Source organism: Oryza brachyantha, chromosome 10 (genome assembly GCF_000231095.2).
Source record: "Oryza brachyantha chromosome 10, ObraRS2, whole genome shotgun sequence".
Taxonomy (NCBI): domain Eukaryota; kingdom Viridiplantae; phylum Streptophyta; class Magnoliopsida; order Poales; family Poaceae; genus Oryza; species Oryza brachyantha.
The window spans coordinates 15,457,570-15,470,867 of NC_023172.2; the positions used below are offsets into that span (position 1 = coordinate 15,457,570).

At 44.5% G+C, this 13,298-nt stretch overlaps 2 protein-coding genes and 1 long non-coding RNA gene across 3 annotated transcripts; 1 reads left to right on the plus strand and 2 right to left on the minus strand.

Annotated features, from left to right (window-relative positions):
• Positions 1 to 396: 396 nt before the first annotated feature.
• LOC102712014 (serine/arginine repetitive matrix protein 1-like) lies at positions 397 to 2,507 on the minus strand. Its single transcript, XM_006662001.3, has one exon. It carries the CDS (start codon positions 2,115 to 2,117, stop codon positions 696 to 698), a length of 1,422 nt encoding a protein of 473 aa, XP_006662064.2. The 5' UTR covers positions 2,118 to 2,507; the 3' UTR covers positions 397 to 695.
• Positions 2,508 to 7,834: 5,327 nt separating this feature from the next.
• LOC107305172 lies at positions 7,835 to 13,274 on the plus strand. The gene is made up of 3 exons (XR_001551276.2): positions 7,835 to 8,172; positions 8,726 to 8,865; positions 13,230 to 13,274. It is a non-coding gene; the product is annotated as an uncharacterized LOC107305172 (long non-coding RNA).
• Positions 10,490 to 12,310, minus strand: LOC102721397 (transcription factor MYBS2-like). Its single transcript, XM_006662541.3, has 5 exons — positions 11,915 to 12,310; positions 11,376 to 11,596; positions 11,207 to 11,284; positions 11,017 to 11,064; positions 10,490 to 10,927 (listed from the first exon to the last, which is right to left on the minus strand). The coding sequence occupies exons 1-5, from the start codon at positions 12,195 to 12,197 to the stop codon at positions 10,769 to 10,771; spliced, it is 789 nt and encodes a 262-aa protein (XP_006662604.3). The 5' UTR covers positions 12,198 to 12,310; the 3' UTR covers positions 10,490 to 10,768.
• Positions 13,275 to 13,298: the final 24 nt, after the last annotated feature.

Here is a 13,298-nt window from a genome sequence, read left to right on the forward strand (position 1 = left end):
TTCCAATTTCCACACCAGTTAAACCGAAGCTGAATGCTGAATGGTAGCTGCTGTAAAGGGCACTGAACTGAATAAATCACACAGGCTGAAATCTGAAGCTGCATTAGTTTAGTTCATAAGAAGATACATTGGAGGCAAGCAGCATACAGCCAGAACTCTCTTGCCAGATATCAACAGCCTTAAGATCGATTAGCTCATTGATAGATCTTTTAGATAATGGAATAAATTTCCTGCTGTTGATGGCTACATGCATCGGTTATTGTCTACTTGTTGGCTTGTAAACTACAACCAAAATTTGAATGTTAGAACTTAATTCAAAGTAGATTTTGAGACTTTTTTCATCACTATATTTTCAAACATGTTTTTACCAAAAAAAACTATTTTTAGTTGCTACATTTATTTTTTCTAAGTCTTATTTCCCATGGATTATGGATAAAAAGGATAAGAGCAGATCATCTTTGACCAGAAATGCTCTCATGGCATGAGCAATGAGCAGCTAAGCATGAACATACACTCACTCTCATTCATCACCTAAATGAATGTAATTTGTTTACAGGTGGTTCTTCATAGCTAATTAGCTATCACAAATAGTGTCATATCTATCTCTGCTCTAAAGAGGAACCAAAAAAGGGGAAGGAAAAAAAAAAGAAAGAAAGAACGGAGCCGGTGATCGCCGGCCGCGGTCGGCGGGCGAGCTACTTGCCGTGCTTGACACCACGCGGCCCGGCGGATTTCTTTATTGACTCGATTCTCTGCCGCCTGATCTGCTCCCTGAACCTGGCAATGAACTCCTCGGCCTTCTTGTCCACCTCGTTCTCGTCCACCTCCGGCGTCGACTCCCTTCCCGGCGAGAACTCGCCGTCGCCGTCGTCGTCTTCGTCGTCGCTGCTCTCGGACGATACTGTCACGTTGCCCAGGATAGGGTCGCTGCTCCCCCTCTCGTACTGGAACCTGGGAATGGATTGGTAAGCTCTGTAGCCACCGTACGGATCCTCTGAATCTGATCCATGAAGAACCGGTGCATCGCCGGCGGCGTCGGTCTGTTCTTGGCTCTGGCTCTGCGCTGCTTCCCTTGCTCCTCTGATAGTTCTCACTGATTTGCCAACTGGGTAGTAGGAGGAAGAGGAGGAGCCATCAATGGAGCTTCTTGGCTTCGCCGACGAGGAGTTGCTGCTGCTGCTGTACTCGGAGCTGCTGAAGCTGTGGGAGGTTTGCTCCTGCAGCTCCTCCTTGAAGCTCTTCGCCGCCGCGCGGCGTTCGGCCGGCGGATGGTACCCGTGGACGAGGAAGGGAGGTGGCGGTGGAGGCGGTGCCGGTGGGGACGACTTGTACGGGCTCCTCCGCCTGGAGTAATCCTCGCTGGCCTTCGCTAGTGTCTCCTTGGACAAGGAAGACGCCGGGGAGAGCCTCTTCGGCGACGGCGAGGGGCTCGGCGCCGACGCGTCGAGCCTCCCGGACCGTGACCGCCACGGGATCGGCGAAGGGAGCACGGTTTCATGGGCGCCGCCGCCTCCGGGCGTGTCCTGTGAGCTCCTGCTCGGCCGCGCCGCCCACGGCTCGCCTTCGCCGTAACCCGCGCTGGGCTCTCCCTGCGGCTTCAGCGTCCGGACGGGCAGCGACAACGCCGCCTGGCGTTCCGCCTCCGCGGCGTGGCTCCGGAGGCCGCCCACGCCGGCGGTCGCCACCACGACCACGGGCTCGTCGGGGTGGTGCATCGCGCTCCACGACGACCGCACCTTGCCGCCACCCTCAACGCCGGTTCTGTCGAGCACAACCTCGCCACCGCCGTCGTCGAACACCAAAGAGTCATGGAGCATCTGCGACACGTACCCGGCGTCCGCCTTCTCCTGCGCCACCGCCCCCGCCGCCGCGACATCCTTCTCATCGCCCCGCCTCCCGCCGTCGTTCCGGCGGCTGAACAGCCCATACGACACGGCGATCCCGACGACGAGCAGATGCAGCAGCTCCCACACCTTGGCAAGAAACTTCTCCCCGCGACCATCCAGCCCAGCCGCCGCCTGCGGCCAGGGCACGAGAGGGAGCAGCAACACGCACGCCGCGAACACTGCTGCCCTGAACGGGAAGCTCTGCAGCAGCGAGGCCTGCGCCGCCGCCATTGGAGGCCAAGAAAAGGAGAGGAAGAGGAGGGGGAAGGGAAGGGAAGGGAAGCGGGAGGCAGCGTGACGACGCTCTTTTTAAGCTCAGCTTTTGCTCGCTTTCTCTTCTCTAATCGATCGCTTTGCGCGCCAAAAAAAAAAAAGAAGAGTTGTATCAAATTCACTCGCTTTGGCTTGGGATTTATGGCCAATTTGCATGGACAAACCGTATGCGTTTCGATGATGGAGATGCATCGAGATAACTAGAGATGGTATCCCATCTAATCTCCTTCCCTTTTCCTTGTTATTCTCCTCCTCCTCCTGGTCCTAGGCAAGCATGTAGTTTTGAGATGGTGAGAGGTAGAGGAAAATGGTATAACTTAGCTACTAAGGGAGGAATTTTGTGTGAGAAAAAGGAATATATACACTCCTCTTCAGGGTTCTTATTACCGCGGTAACCGCCGCGGTTACCACGGTAACCGGCCGTCCCGCGGAGGCTCGGTACGGTATGTACCACGGTTTTGAGTTTGAATTTGAGAAGAATTTAAAATTTTTGAGGAAATTTAATGGAAAAAATATATGTTGTATAGGTTGATATATAATATAGTTTTGTCAAAGAAATTCATGAAAAAGGTGTATTTTCGGCACAATTAAAAATCATAACCAAAAATTTTGGAGAAAAAAATAAAAAATATCCTATTGCAAATAATATTTCGTAAGAAGATGGTTAATAATATCTTGTTGTTAAGTCATTATTAACATGTTGTACATAATGTTGAACTACAAATATTCAATGATGGATATAGGGAAAATATGCATGGAGGAAAATTATACGTGCATATTAGTACATACATAATAGTTGTTTGTAATAATAGGTCGTAGGTATATTTATGACATAACAATTAAAATGAAGTTGTTGTTACTCGTTAAAATAAATTTGTGACGCAATGTCAAAAATTTAGAAAATGTCATGTTAAAATTTTCTTGTTTTCTATAACATATCCTAAATGTAACAAATATAGTCACAAAATATTTTTCTTATTTTTCTGTATTTTTTCAGATTTTTTAAATTTTTTTTACATTTGACATCTCACAAATTTTCTTGGTTTTAAATATTCTTCTCGCCGCGGTTTCTCGCGGTAACCGCGGTTTTCGCAGCCGAAACCGCGCGGTTTTGCACGGTTTTCGCCGTTCTCATAAAACTGTTTCGGCACGCATTAGCCGCGGTTACCGTGTGAAACTGCGCGGTTTCGGCTGCGAAAACCGCGGTTACCGTGAGAAATCGCGCGGTTATCGAATTTACCGGCAAGGTTTGAATTCAAAATTTTGATTTTTAAATTCATCGCGGTTTTTGCGATATCCACGGTTACCGTGCGGTAACCATGCTCCATGGTTGCCGTGGCACGGGAGGGATTTCGGTAAGGTGAACCTGCTCCTCTCCTGGCCTACTTTTGTTTTTCACCTTCTCTTTAAATACACGTCTGTTCAAGCTGATGCTAAGGGGGAGAAAAAAATTCCTCGTTTTCACGACCACATTTTCTGAATTGTTAAATAATATGTTTTTTAAAATTTTATATGTAAAAGTTGTTTTGGAAATTATATTGATATATTTTTAGTCTTAAAATAGTTAACACTTAATTAATGATTTTATGTAACCTTTTTCTTTTTTCATACCCTCGCTTTCAAACTCACCTCAATCTTGGTATCACGTGATACACATATCACACCGTTTAGTACGTACAAGTCAGAACACGCAGAAATACGAACGAATTACGCATTTTCCGATAACGTAGAAATAAACCGAAATGTACAAATAATGCTTTTACTTCTGAAGCATTTTTTTCCATACTTAAGGAGGTACCACGAGATACTACTATTTTTTATGTAAAATTTGTTAACTTAAGATATAAGAGATATTAAATTATACATAGAAATCAATGGTATCTCCTAGGACCTTCATAATATCGGTAAAATTGCTCTCATTTGTGTAGTAGATATGTGATATCGGTCTCGATCTGTAGTAGATAGCGCATCGTTTAGTACGTGTGAGTTAGATCACGCATAAATACAAAGGAATATGCATTTTGCGAGAACGACAAAATAAACGAATTTGGAAGAAAAGATGTTTGTACAAACCATGTTCCTTTATTTTTCAAAGTACATGTATCATGATTATAAGATGTTTTTTTTTACAAAATCCAAATGCACATGCCCTGCATATATGAGAATTGCTCATTTTTTTTCACAAAAAGGGAGCAAAGTACCCATAACCATAAACTATATTATCTCAGATATAATTAGCATTGGCACTGCAAAGTATGCCTTTGATTCGCCCGTGGATGTTACGCGAATATTATGCTGCTTTAACGTGATCAGAGCTCTTCTCTTCTCTCACTGACGCGTCTCTGACGAAATGCTGATCGAGCATGCATTTTGCATAGCCGTTAAGTAGACACGAGTAATTTGTCTTCAAGTCAGGACAGTAAATTCAGGTAAAACTGCACATATCATAACAAGTACAAGATTACAGTGTTAGTTTCCACGAAATGGTGCATTAACATAACATATACTTCAGTCATCATGAAGCTGCTTGAACTGTTAGCTGATCAGAACAAATCTACAAACTCTGAACATTTAGTCGTTAGTGCAGTCAGTTGCAGAACTTATCCACCAGCTGGACAGTGTACTTAATCGTCAGTAAAGTATTCTAAAGCTGCAATTGTTCAATGTACATTATCCAGACTAGAGCACTTCCAAAATACAATGCTATCTTGCTCATAAAAAATACAGAATTGTGGATTAAGACGAATATAAGTTCGCTCAACACTTTGCAGTAAACTATATTAACTCGGTATAAACTAGTAGTAGTAATTTACACACTCACAGCACAAAGTAGAACAACACCCAGTATGCATTGGTGATTAGATGATTAGGATGCTGATCAGAATAAAAGAGATTATTCAGATAATGGAAGCAGTTTCAGGCTTCTGTATCAACTAACCTGTTAGTGCATCTTGTTTCCTTTATTATCGTGCGGCTTTGTTATGGCTTTTGTAAAAACCAAATTATTTTGTTTTATACATTTTGTAATAAGTGGCTAGAGCTCCTATAAAGCCGAGGCTGGATTTTAAAACAAATCCATTATCTTTGTACGACTACTCTATGAATTTTCAGCTCCTCTAATAATCTAGATTCTAATTCCGATCGTGAGACTAGAGATCCCAAAAAATGAATTAGTAGTCTCGCCTCCTCTAGATTCTCACTAGCTGGGGCTGGGTACTCACCGGCTGATTCTTAGAATCTCCGGCTCTCGGAACTAATCTGGAGACCTGGAAAAAGAACAGGATCGAACTCGCATTGCGTGGTTAAAAACCAAAGATTCCTCCTCTTTTGGGTGGCGTACGCAACTGCTGCTGGTAGCTTTTCTGCAAGCTTAGGTGGGGGTTCTTCTGAATACTGATGATAGTGCGGTGTGCATGCATGCATGTGGTGGGATTAGCTGCGTTGATCTCGCTTGAGGCCGGCATGAGATGCTCCTACTCATCTCGGTTCTCTTTTGGCTTTTGAGCATCTTTTTCTTTCTCCTTTTTCAAATGGTTTGGAATTCAGCTGCTATGCTTGGTACACTTTACTGACTCATCACCGCACTCCAACTTTGATTTTCATACTTCAGTCAGTCAAATTTTGTAAGTGAATGTCGCAGTTCAGTTGATGCTTGAATCGACAGAGTCTGCTGCTCTTGGTACTGTGAAGCATCCATTGGGTCAGTTAGCCATGACAGTGGTTAAGGTTTCAGTTCAGCTGAATTTGACTTGCAGAGTTGCAGTACTCCAAGGACTTTCAGAAATCCTCTCAAACTGTACATTCCTATACTCCTTGCTTTAGTAATAGAAATGTTCACAATGTTCCTCACACTGAACACAACAACCACTCAGAAGGTGCAGCAAGCATATATCATCCTTCCTGTATACCACCTTTTCTCAATCTGCTTCCGACACTTCATGTAACACCACAAAATCCAATACAGGGCTTCCAGCTTAATCTGCAGCAAGCATATATTGGTCCATGCTACCGCCCATGTGTTTCAAATTCATCATGGTGATCGAGCCAATGTGTTTCAGTAAGAAGCAGCTGGAGAGAAAATCGACGCCAAACAACAGACCAAATCAACAAACTAAGCACACAGAGATTCAGAGTTCCAGTTAAGTATTGTCCAATAATAGCCATAACTGAAAAATCTGAAATCCAGAACTTACGGCCGTTTGCACAGCTCTAGCTCTAGCTTCACCTCTTCTGGGAGCTGTAGCCCAACAAAACGGTTTCAGTTCCATGCAAAATAGGAATGGAGCAGGCAGGAGTGATCTGAAAAATGAACTAGAAAGGTAGAGCTGAGTTCGAGCAGCTCCACAGCTCCACTGCAGACTCTGCTCCTAGATTAGTTGGAGCCCTATCAAATGGGACCTAAATGTTTGCTCCAACTCCAAGTAGCCCGCGAGCATTAAACCCAACTAAATCAAGATACAAAGTGTCAAACTATTCAAGATCCTAGCGTGAGATCATGGAACTTGGTTAAACGTTTCAGCGAGGTGCAGCTTCAGACCAAACCATTGGTTGATATTCGCCACTGAATTGGTACTTGAACTAAAATCTAACTTGAGTACAAACCAAACATATGGCTAACCTTTGATAACACAACAAGAAATCCTCTTTCAGGACCTTCATTGTTATTGGAAGCTTCTAATGGAGTACTAGAATCCTAGTGTAGCTAGTAGAATTTCTTGGACATAAATTTCCTGACAACTTTTAATCACCATTCATTCTCAAAGGCTTGTGTATGTCAGACGACTGTCTCCCATCTACTTCCATATGTTCAGACAATTGCATTGCCGGTTTGCATGCATGAAAGCAGCTGATTTATTTCTGAATCACTCCCATTGTTCAGATTAAGTATTGGCTATCCTCCTTATACATAGAAGACGGATGACCACGGTGTGAGCATTGAACCAAGAAAATTGCCGTTTCTTCGTATGGTGCTGATGATCGGAGTGTGGAAGTACATCCTATCTGAAATCTGTACAGTTTCTGTTTCTGAACTTTCATCTGTTCACCCAATTGTACTGCCCGTTTGCGCAAATACTTTGGATTTGTTTCTGGATCACGCACATTGTCGACTGCACAGAGATGCACCATCAGGCATCAGGCGTAGTCAGCATTGTCCTCTATCTCACAAGGTTGAAACAAGACTGCATTTCAAGTTTTCAACTCCTGTTAGCTGGAACCTGAAAAACCGAAGGAAGAAGATAGCATCAGCTTCAAGATCAGCGGCTGAAATCACATTGTTTGCAGGCACGTGGCAGTCACAAAGATGAATCTTTTCCAATCAGAAAAGCTGCATTTTTAAGGCTTAGATAAAAAATCCACAAATCGAAGCAAGTTCGAAAACTGCTCACTGCAAAACCCAATCAGGCGGAGAAGAAGAACCAGTCAAATGCTAGCCATGCTCGCCGCGCGGACGAGGTGGGAGGCGGCGGAGGATCTCACGCGCGACAGCGGTAGCGAGGACCTCGAGATTGCCGTCATCCGGCGGCGTCTCGGCGTTCACGTGGAGAAGAAAGGGATCCAACGGCTGTGGGCTCGCCACGTGGTCGTGGCTGGCCGAAACATTTTTCAGAAAGACCCTCTTTATTAATATTTTCAGATGAATTTTTTCTCAGGGTTTTTTCTGGAAGAATGCCAACGCCGTCCTCTCCCTCCACGTCTCCGGCCGCACCGCCGGCGCCGGCGGCGAGGGTGCGGTGCCCCACCCCTCCGGCCCTCGCGGCGCTACCAGAAATATTCCCGTTCCTCCTACTTGGACGTCGCGGCTATGGCGGCTGACATGGAGGATCCTCCACGTCGCCGGCGACCTGATCAACCCTACATTGCCGCCGCCCGCCGCCGCCGCCCTCTTTAAGCGGCTTCTCCTTTGGTCACCACCCGTCAGATCCCCTCCTCCTCCGGCCGGAGAGAGAGAGAGAGAGCAAGTAGCTGCCCGGCCGTGCCTTGCAGGAGAGAAACCCGTGGCTTTCCTTGAGAGGTACATCCATGTCTCAACCTCCGCCATCTCCTCCGCATTCGCGCTCGTCTGCCGGCCGTAGTAGCCGGCTCCTTGCCCCTTACCCGGCTTGCTTCCATCGAGTCCAAATGAACCTTCACCGGTTGATGGTTTTCAGACAAATGCTCGAGCGTTTCTGATTTCTGAATAATGGTGGTTCAATGAAATGTCTGAAATGTTGAGCACCAAACCGATTTTGCCGGCGTCCTGAAGTGTCAAATGCTAAGGTTTCTGGAGAAGCTACCAGCAATCATCTTCCGATTCTCACTGTGAAGATTACACTGACATGATGATCAATCGGCAGTGGCACTTGTAGTGACAAGATGTCCTATCATCTTATCGCGCATTTGCATTCAGAAAAATTCAGAGTCCAGGCCATGCCATCATGTATGTACTAAATAAACAAGAAAAAACAATGCAGCCAACCACAGTTTAGGCAAAGACCTATAATTAGTTCCATGTTTATGTTTCTAGATCGGATTTGCATATTTTGATTCAAAAAATTTCTCACTGACAGTAACACATTTATATTCAGACTTTCAGAACCCACTGCAGGAGCCGCGGACTGAAATTTCATGGCTCATTTTGACACCAGGGTCAAACAAAGTCAGCGCCCTGGAACCTGGATACTTCAAGCAAAGACAAGCCGTGTTCATTCCCAGGAAGTCAATTTAAGTAAGTAACCTGTGCTATGAGAATTTCCTATGCAATTTCACTAGAGTAAACAGCAAAGTGTTATAATTTTTTACTCTTCTCAAACTTCTCGGCAAGTAGCTCGTTGACTGAACAAAGCTAGAAAATGAGCTGATGAGCCGGCAATGGCTTGGGAATTTGGAGGAAATGCTGCCATGCTTTCGTTCATTGCAGCATACTAGCATTTCTTGACTAGATTCTTGTACTAGGAAGCTGCTCGCTAGCGTAATCACAAAGACACGACTTGACCTCAAACTTAAGGAATACTAATACTTAACTTGATACAAGTACCAGTCTTCCATTACAATAACTCAAGAAATCATAAGAATCTTTGGTGCTCAACTCGTGCAAGTGGCTGAAATTTTGACCAGATGGTCGGTTGCTGTTGCCAATTTCCTTGGCTCTTCTCGTTGATGGGTAAGTTAGGCCAAACTAGGATCTATCTATGTGTCCGTCTATTTATTTATGGGTAATTTTTCCTGATCAGAAATGATCCACCTCGTGATCTTGTCAATTATTTGCAGCGCAATATCTCCAACGAGGTTTAGCACCAACAAAACAACAATATCCTCATCTGCTAGTGACATTATTCTATTGATTTGCCACCTCGAGAAACAAAAGTTGTGAGAACCCTGAAAAGAAGAAAACAACTCGCGAAAAAGGATCTCCACCTTATCTCTGAAGATCATATTTTTCCCAATCTTATGACCCTCGCGTCCATTTCTTTATTTTTGCATCTCTCTCTTTCCTTCCTTTTGTCGATAGGTTGCCGTCGACTCTGCACCAGCAACGGTGGGGGCATGGCACGCACCGACGACGACGATCGAAGAGGCCAAGAAATCTAGTTGTTGCAGGGATTTTTGGTAGCTCGAAGCATGCAAAACAAGCAGCAAAGCTTTCAGTTGGGAGCCACCTAGGCATGCATCTTTGCAAAGGTTGAAACCCAGCAGCAGTGCAGCGTGCTTGACATCTGCTTGTGTTTTCTCCTCGTGGACCACTTATCCTATCAAGATCCACATATCCTGGCCTAGATTCGACCACATCTCATCATCTCCTTTTTCCCTTCCTATGCTGCTACAGGGACTGCCCACACAGCCTGCAGTAGACAGACTCTGCATAGCATATAGCTATGGCCTGATTGATTCCTGCATCCATTATCTTGGAAGGTCTATAGATCTTAACAGTTGGGCCATTATTGATGCAAGGAAAGCTGGTCCTGCTTCTTCTTGTGGAGTAGCTGTAGCTCACTGTTGTGTTGAGTCCTCCCATGCAAATTCTATATGACAAACATGTCCTGACAGTAAAATGAAAATCTGAATTCTGCATGATTCTTCACTGGCTTTCATTCTCTGCTGTTAGAATTAGAAGTAGACATAGGTGTAGAATGAATGCATGATGACAAGAAGATTGTTGTGTTTTGGACGAGAGTAGCTTGAAGGGATTGCCTGGGGCCAAATGGTGGGTCACAACTTACAAGGACTGAATGGACATGAAGGGGAAGGGTCCAATAATTGAAGCACTGGAAGCTCATCAGAGCCGCACAAGCTGTCCTAGTTGCCTCCTGTGACGGGAACAGGAAACAAACTAGAGTTATGAACAAGATGGAGACCCTTCATGATTTCTGCATCCATTATACTCCAATTTGCAACCGTACAATACACAGATAGACTACTATCTGTTTTCTTTTCACCAACTTATACCAACCTACCAAGGCTTAATTAAACATGTCTCGGAAGGTACTGACATTCTCACTTGTATTACATAAACTGCTGAAAGAAACGCCACATGATCCAAATACAAAGTTAGCATGACGACAACAACAATGGCAGCGAAGAACGGTAGCTGAAGCCGATCCAGATTCCTTCGGTGAAGAATGTCATCTGGATCACAGCACCTTGATGGCCTCGATCGCGCCATGAGGAGGCGCAATACTGAGCTCTAGACTGCTGATCGATGATGATGCCATCTCCAGTCCAGAGACCATAGAGAGCGACATCTCCTCAACAGCCTTTGATCTCTCCACATATTCAGTTAGTTCATCAACCTGACAGAAGGATCAGTTTGTGCTAGTTTTGGTCACACTGTTTCTGAGTTACATAAAGATGTTCTCAGATGCAAAGGTCCTAATTTTACCTGCACGCTATCACCTCTAAAGCCTCTAGCAACTGGATAGCTTGGTATCTGCAGTACGATTAAAGATTCAGTCTTCAAATATGATTGTTTGTTTCAACTTACAACTATGCTAACTAGCTTTGGGTGATTCTAAATCTGCTTGTAACTGAAAAGATAAATAATGGAAGCAAACAAATCTGTTGAAACTTACCAGGACATCGCCGCGGTCTGTATGGATTATCTCCTGAGTAGGAGCAGGCTTAGTTCCAACACTCTGAGGACTTGGGAGCTGCAAACACAGGGGCCAAAAGAGAGCATTAGCTACAAGATCTGATGAATGATTGCATATATGTGTGGATCTGATCAAAGATGGCACTGACTTGATCATCGTTGTATTCAGAGACAACATCGAAGAGGCTGGCCCGGCGCTTCTTCTTGCCAGGGTTGATCTGCCGGAGGAAGTATTTCTGGGCGTGGCTGGCCACCTGGGTCGCCGTTCTGGTGGTCACAAAGTTCTTGGAGATGCCTCTCCAGTCACCTTTCCCCAGCTGCCTCAGCCCATCAAGGAATTTCTTGTGCTCCTCCTCAGTCCATGGGATTCCTTCAGAGATCAATCAAGCAAGCCAATTAATTGTCACATGATCTTCAGAGGAATCAACAGGGACTAATTACTTTCAGTTGTGAGAGGTATGTTGACCAATTGACTTATGCACAAAGGCTAGCTTTTTTATTGCAAGATTAAACTTTTAGCTCATTTCGTTGGTTGCTCAATCAAAGAGAACATTTTTACTCTCACAAATCATCAGATTGCATCAATAACTAAAAGGGACCTCAAGTTTCAAAGTAAAAGAAATCAGATAATGGAAGTGTGGAACAGTAGTAGGTGCAAGAACAGAAAAGGGCGGTTGCTGTTGCTCACCTTTCTTCCTCTCCTGCACCTTGCGGCGGCGGCGCTTCTGCTGGCCGGAGGCGAGCTCGGAGTCGTCGGAGGCGCGCCGCTTGCCGCCGTCGGCCGGCAGGAGCGGGTCGATGGAGGTGAGGTTGGGCATGCTGGAGCTCTTCTTGAGGAATCCATCCTCCACCCCCTCGTCGTCGTACTCCTCCTCGTCAACTCCGCCGCGGACCTCGACGCCGAACAGCCGGAACATCACCGGCGGCGGCTTCCTCTCCACCGCCGCTGCCACCTCCTCCTGCTTCTCCATCTCGATCGGCGGCCGGTCGCTGCGTGGTCGCTTTTGGTGGTGAGATGAAAGTGGCGGGTGTCGAAGCCGCGAGGGGATTGAGCGCCTCGATGGTTTGGAGCCTACTGCTGCGCTCACTCCTCCCTCTATTTATTTATAGAGGTCTATTTTTTTCTGGTAACATATACATGTATTTTTAAAAGGTTTCTTTTGAAACTTAGAAAATTGCAAATTTTAGTTTTGTTTTGTTTTTTAAAATATAATACGGGTGCATGCTCACCATATCACTGGGATCCCCCCCCCCAGACTTTACGCACCGTTTGTTTAAGTTTAGAATTATTTTTAATCTAAATTATAGAAATAATCTAAAGCAAATAATTACATTATCGTGTCAACTTATTATAATCTAAAGTCTTGAATTATTTTAATCTGATACGTTTTTCCAAGGATTTTTTTTTCAGATTATTGAGTGGAGACCCACTACCTTATGTATTTTAAATTAATTATCCATCATACCATACATTACCTACTTCAGCTTGTAATAATTCAGTTTACAATAATTTGTCTCAATAAGCTAGATTACAATAATATTATGTAAAAACAAGCAGCACCTAAAGTAACATATCTTATGATTGAAAAAAAAAACCATAGTCATGTCATTATTGAAGGCTTATTATATAGGAAAATTTGTAACCGCGTCATTATAATTTTATAAAGTTTGAGATATGCGTATTACACTGACATGCGGGGCAATATGAGTTAACGACACGTGGTAAGAATGACATATTTTCTAATTTAGCAAAATTATGCCATGGAAAACATCTTGTTGCTGACGAGTACATCATCTTCCGCAGAAAAATCGTCTCCCTGTCGATGGTATACAGCATACCACTAAAAAATAATTAGATGTCAATGTGGTCACCAATATCTAACCGTATTAGCAAGTTCTATCACAAGGATGACTAACCAATCTAAGCTTAGTTTGCAAATTTTGGTTGTGTTTTGGTATTGTATGTGTAATTGGACGAATCCGATTGTTCCCTGCAATTACAGGGCTCGTTGACCTCATCATCATCTGTCACGCAAGAGAAGATGCCATCCATGTCATTTGATTCGGCTTCC

Coding starts and splice junctions, on each gene's coding strand:
- LOC102712014 (XM_006662001.3), bottom strand. CDS start 2,117: ATGGCGGCGGCGCAGGCCTCGCTGCTGCAGAGCTTCCCGTTCAGGGCA.
- LOC102721397 (XM_006662541.3), bottom strand. CDS start 12,197: ATGGAGAAGCAGGAGGAGGTGGCAGCGGCGGTGGAGAGGAAGCCGCCG. Junction 11,065..11,206: donor CAGACCGCGGCGATGTCCTG/GTAAGTTTCAAC, acceptor ATCGTACTGCAG/ATACCAAGCTATCCAGTTGC. Junction 10,928..11,016: donor TTAGAGGTGATAGCGTGCAG/GTAAAATTAGGA, acceptor TCCTTCTGTCAG/GTTGATGAACTAACTGAATA.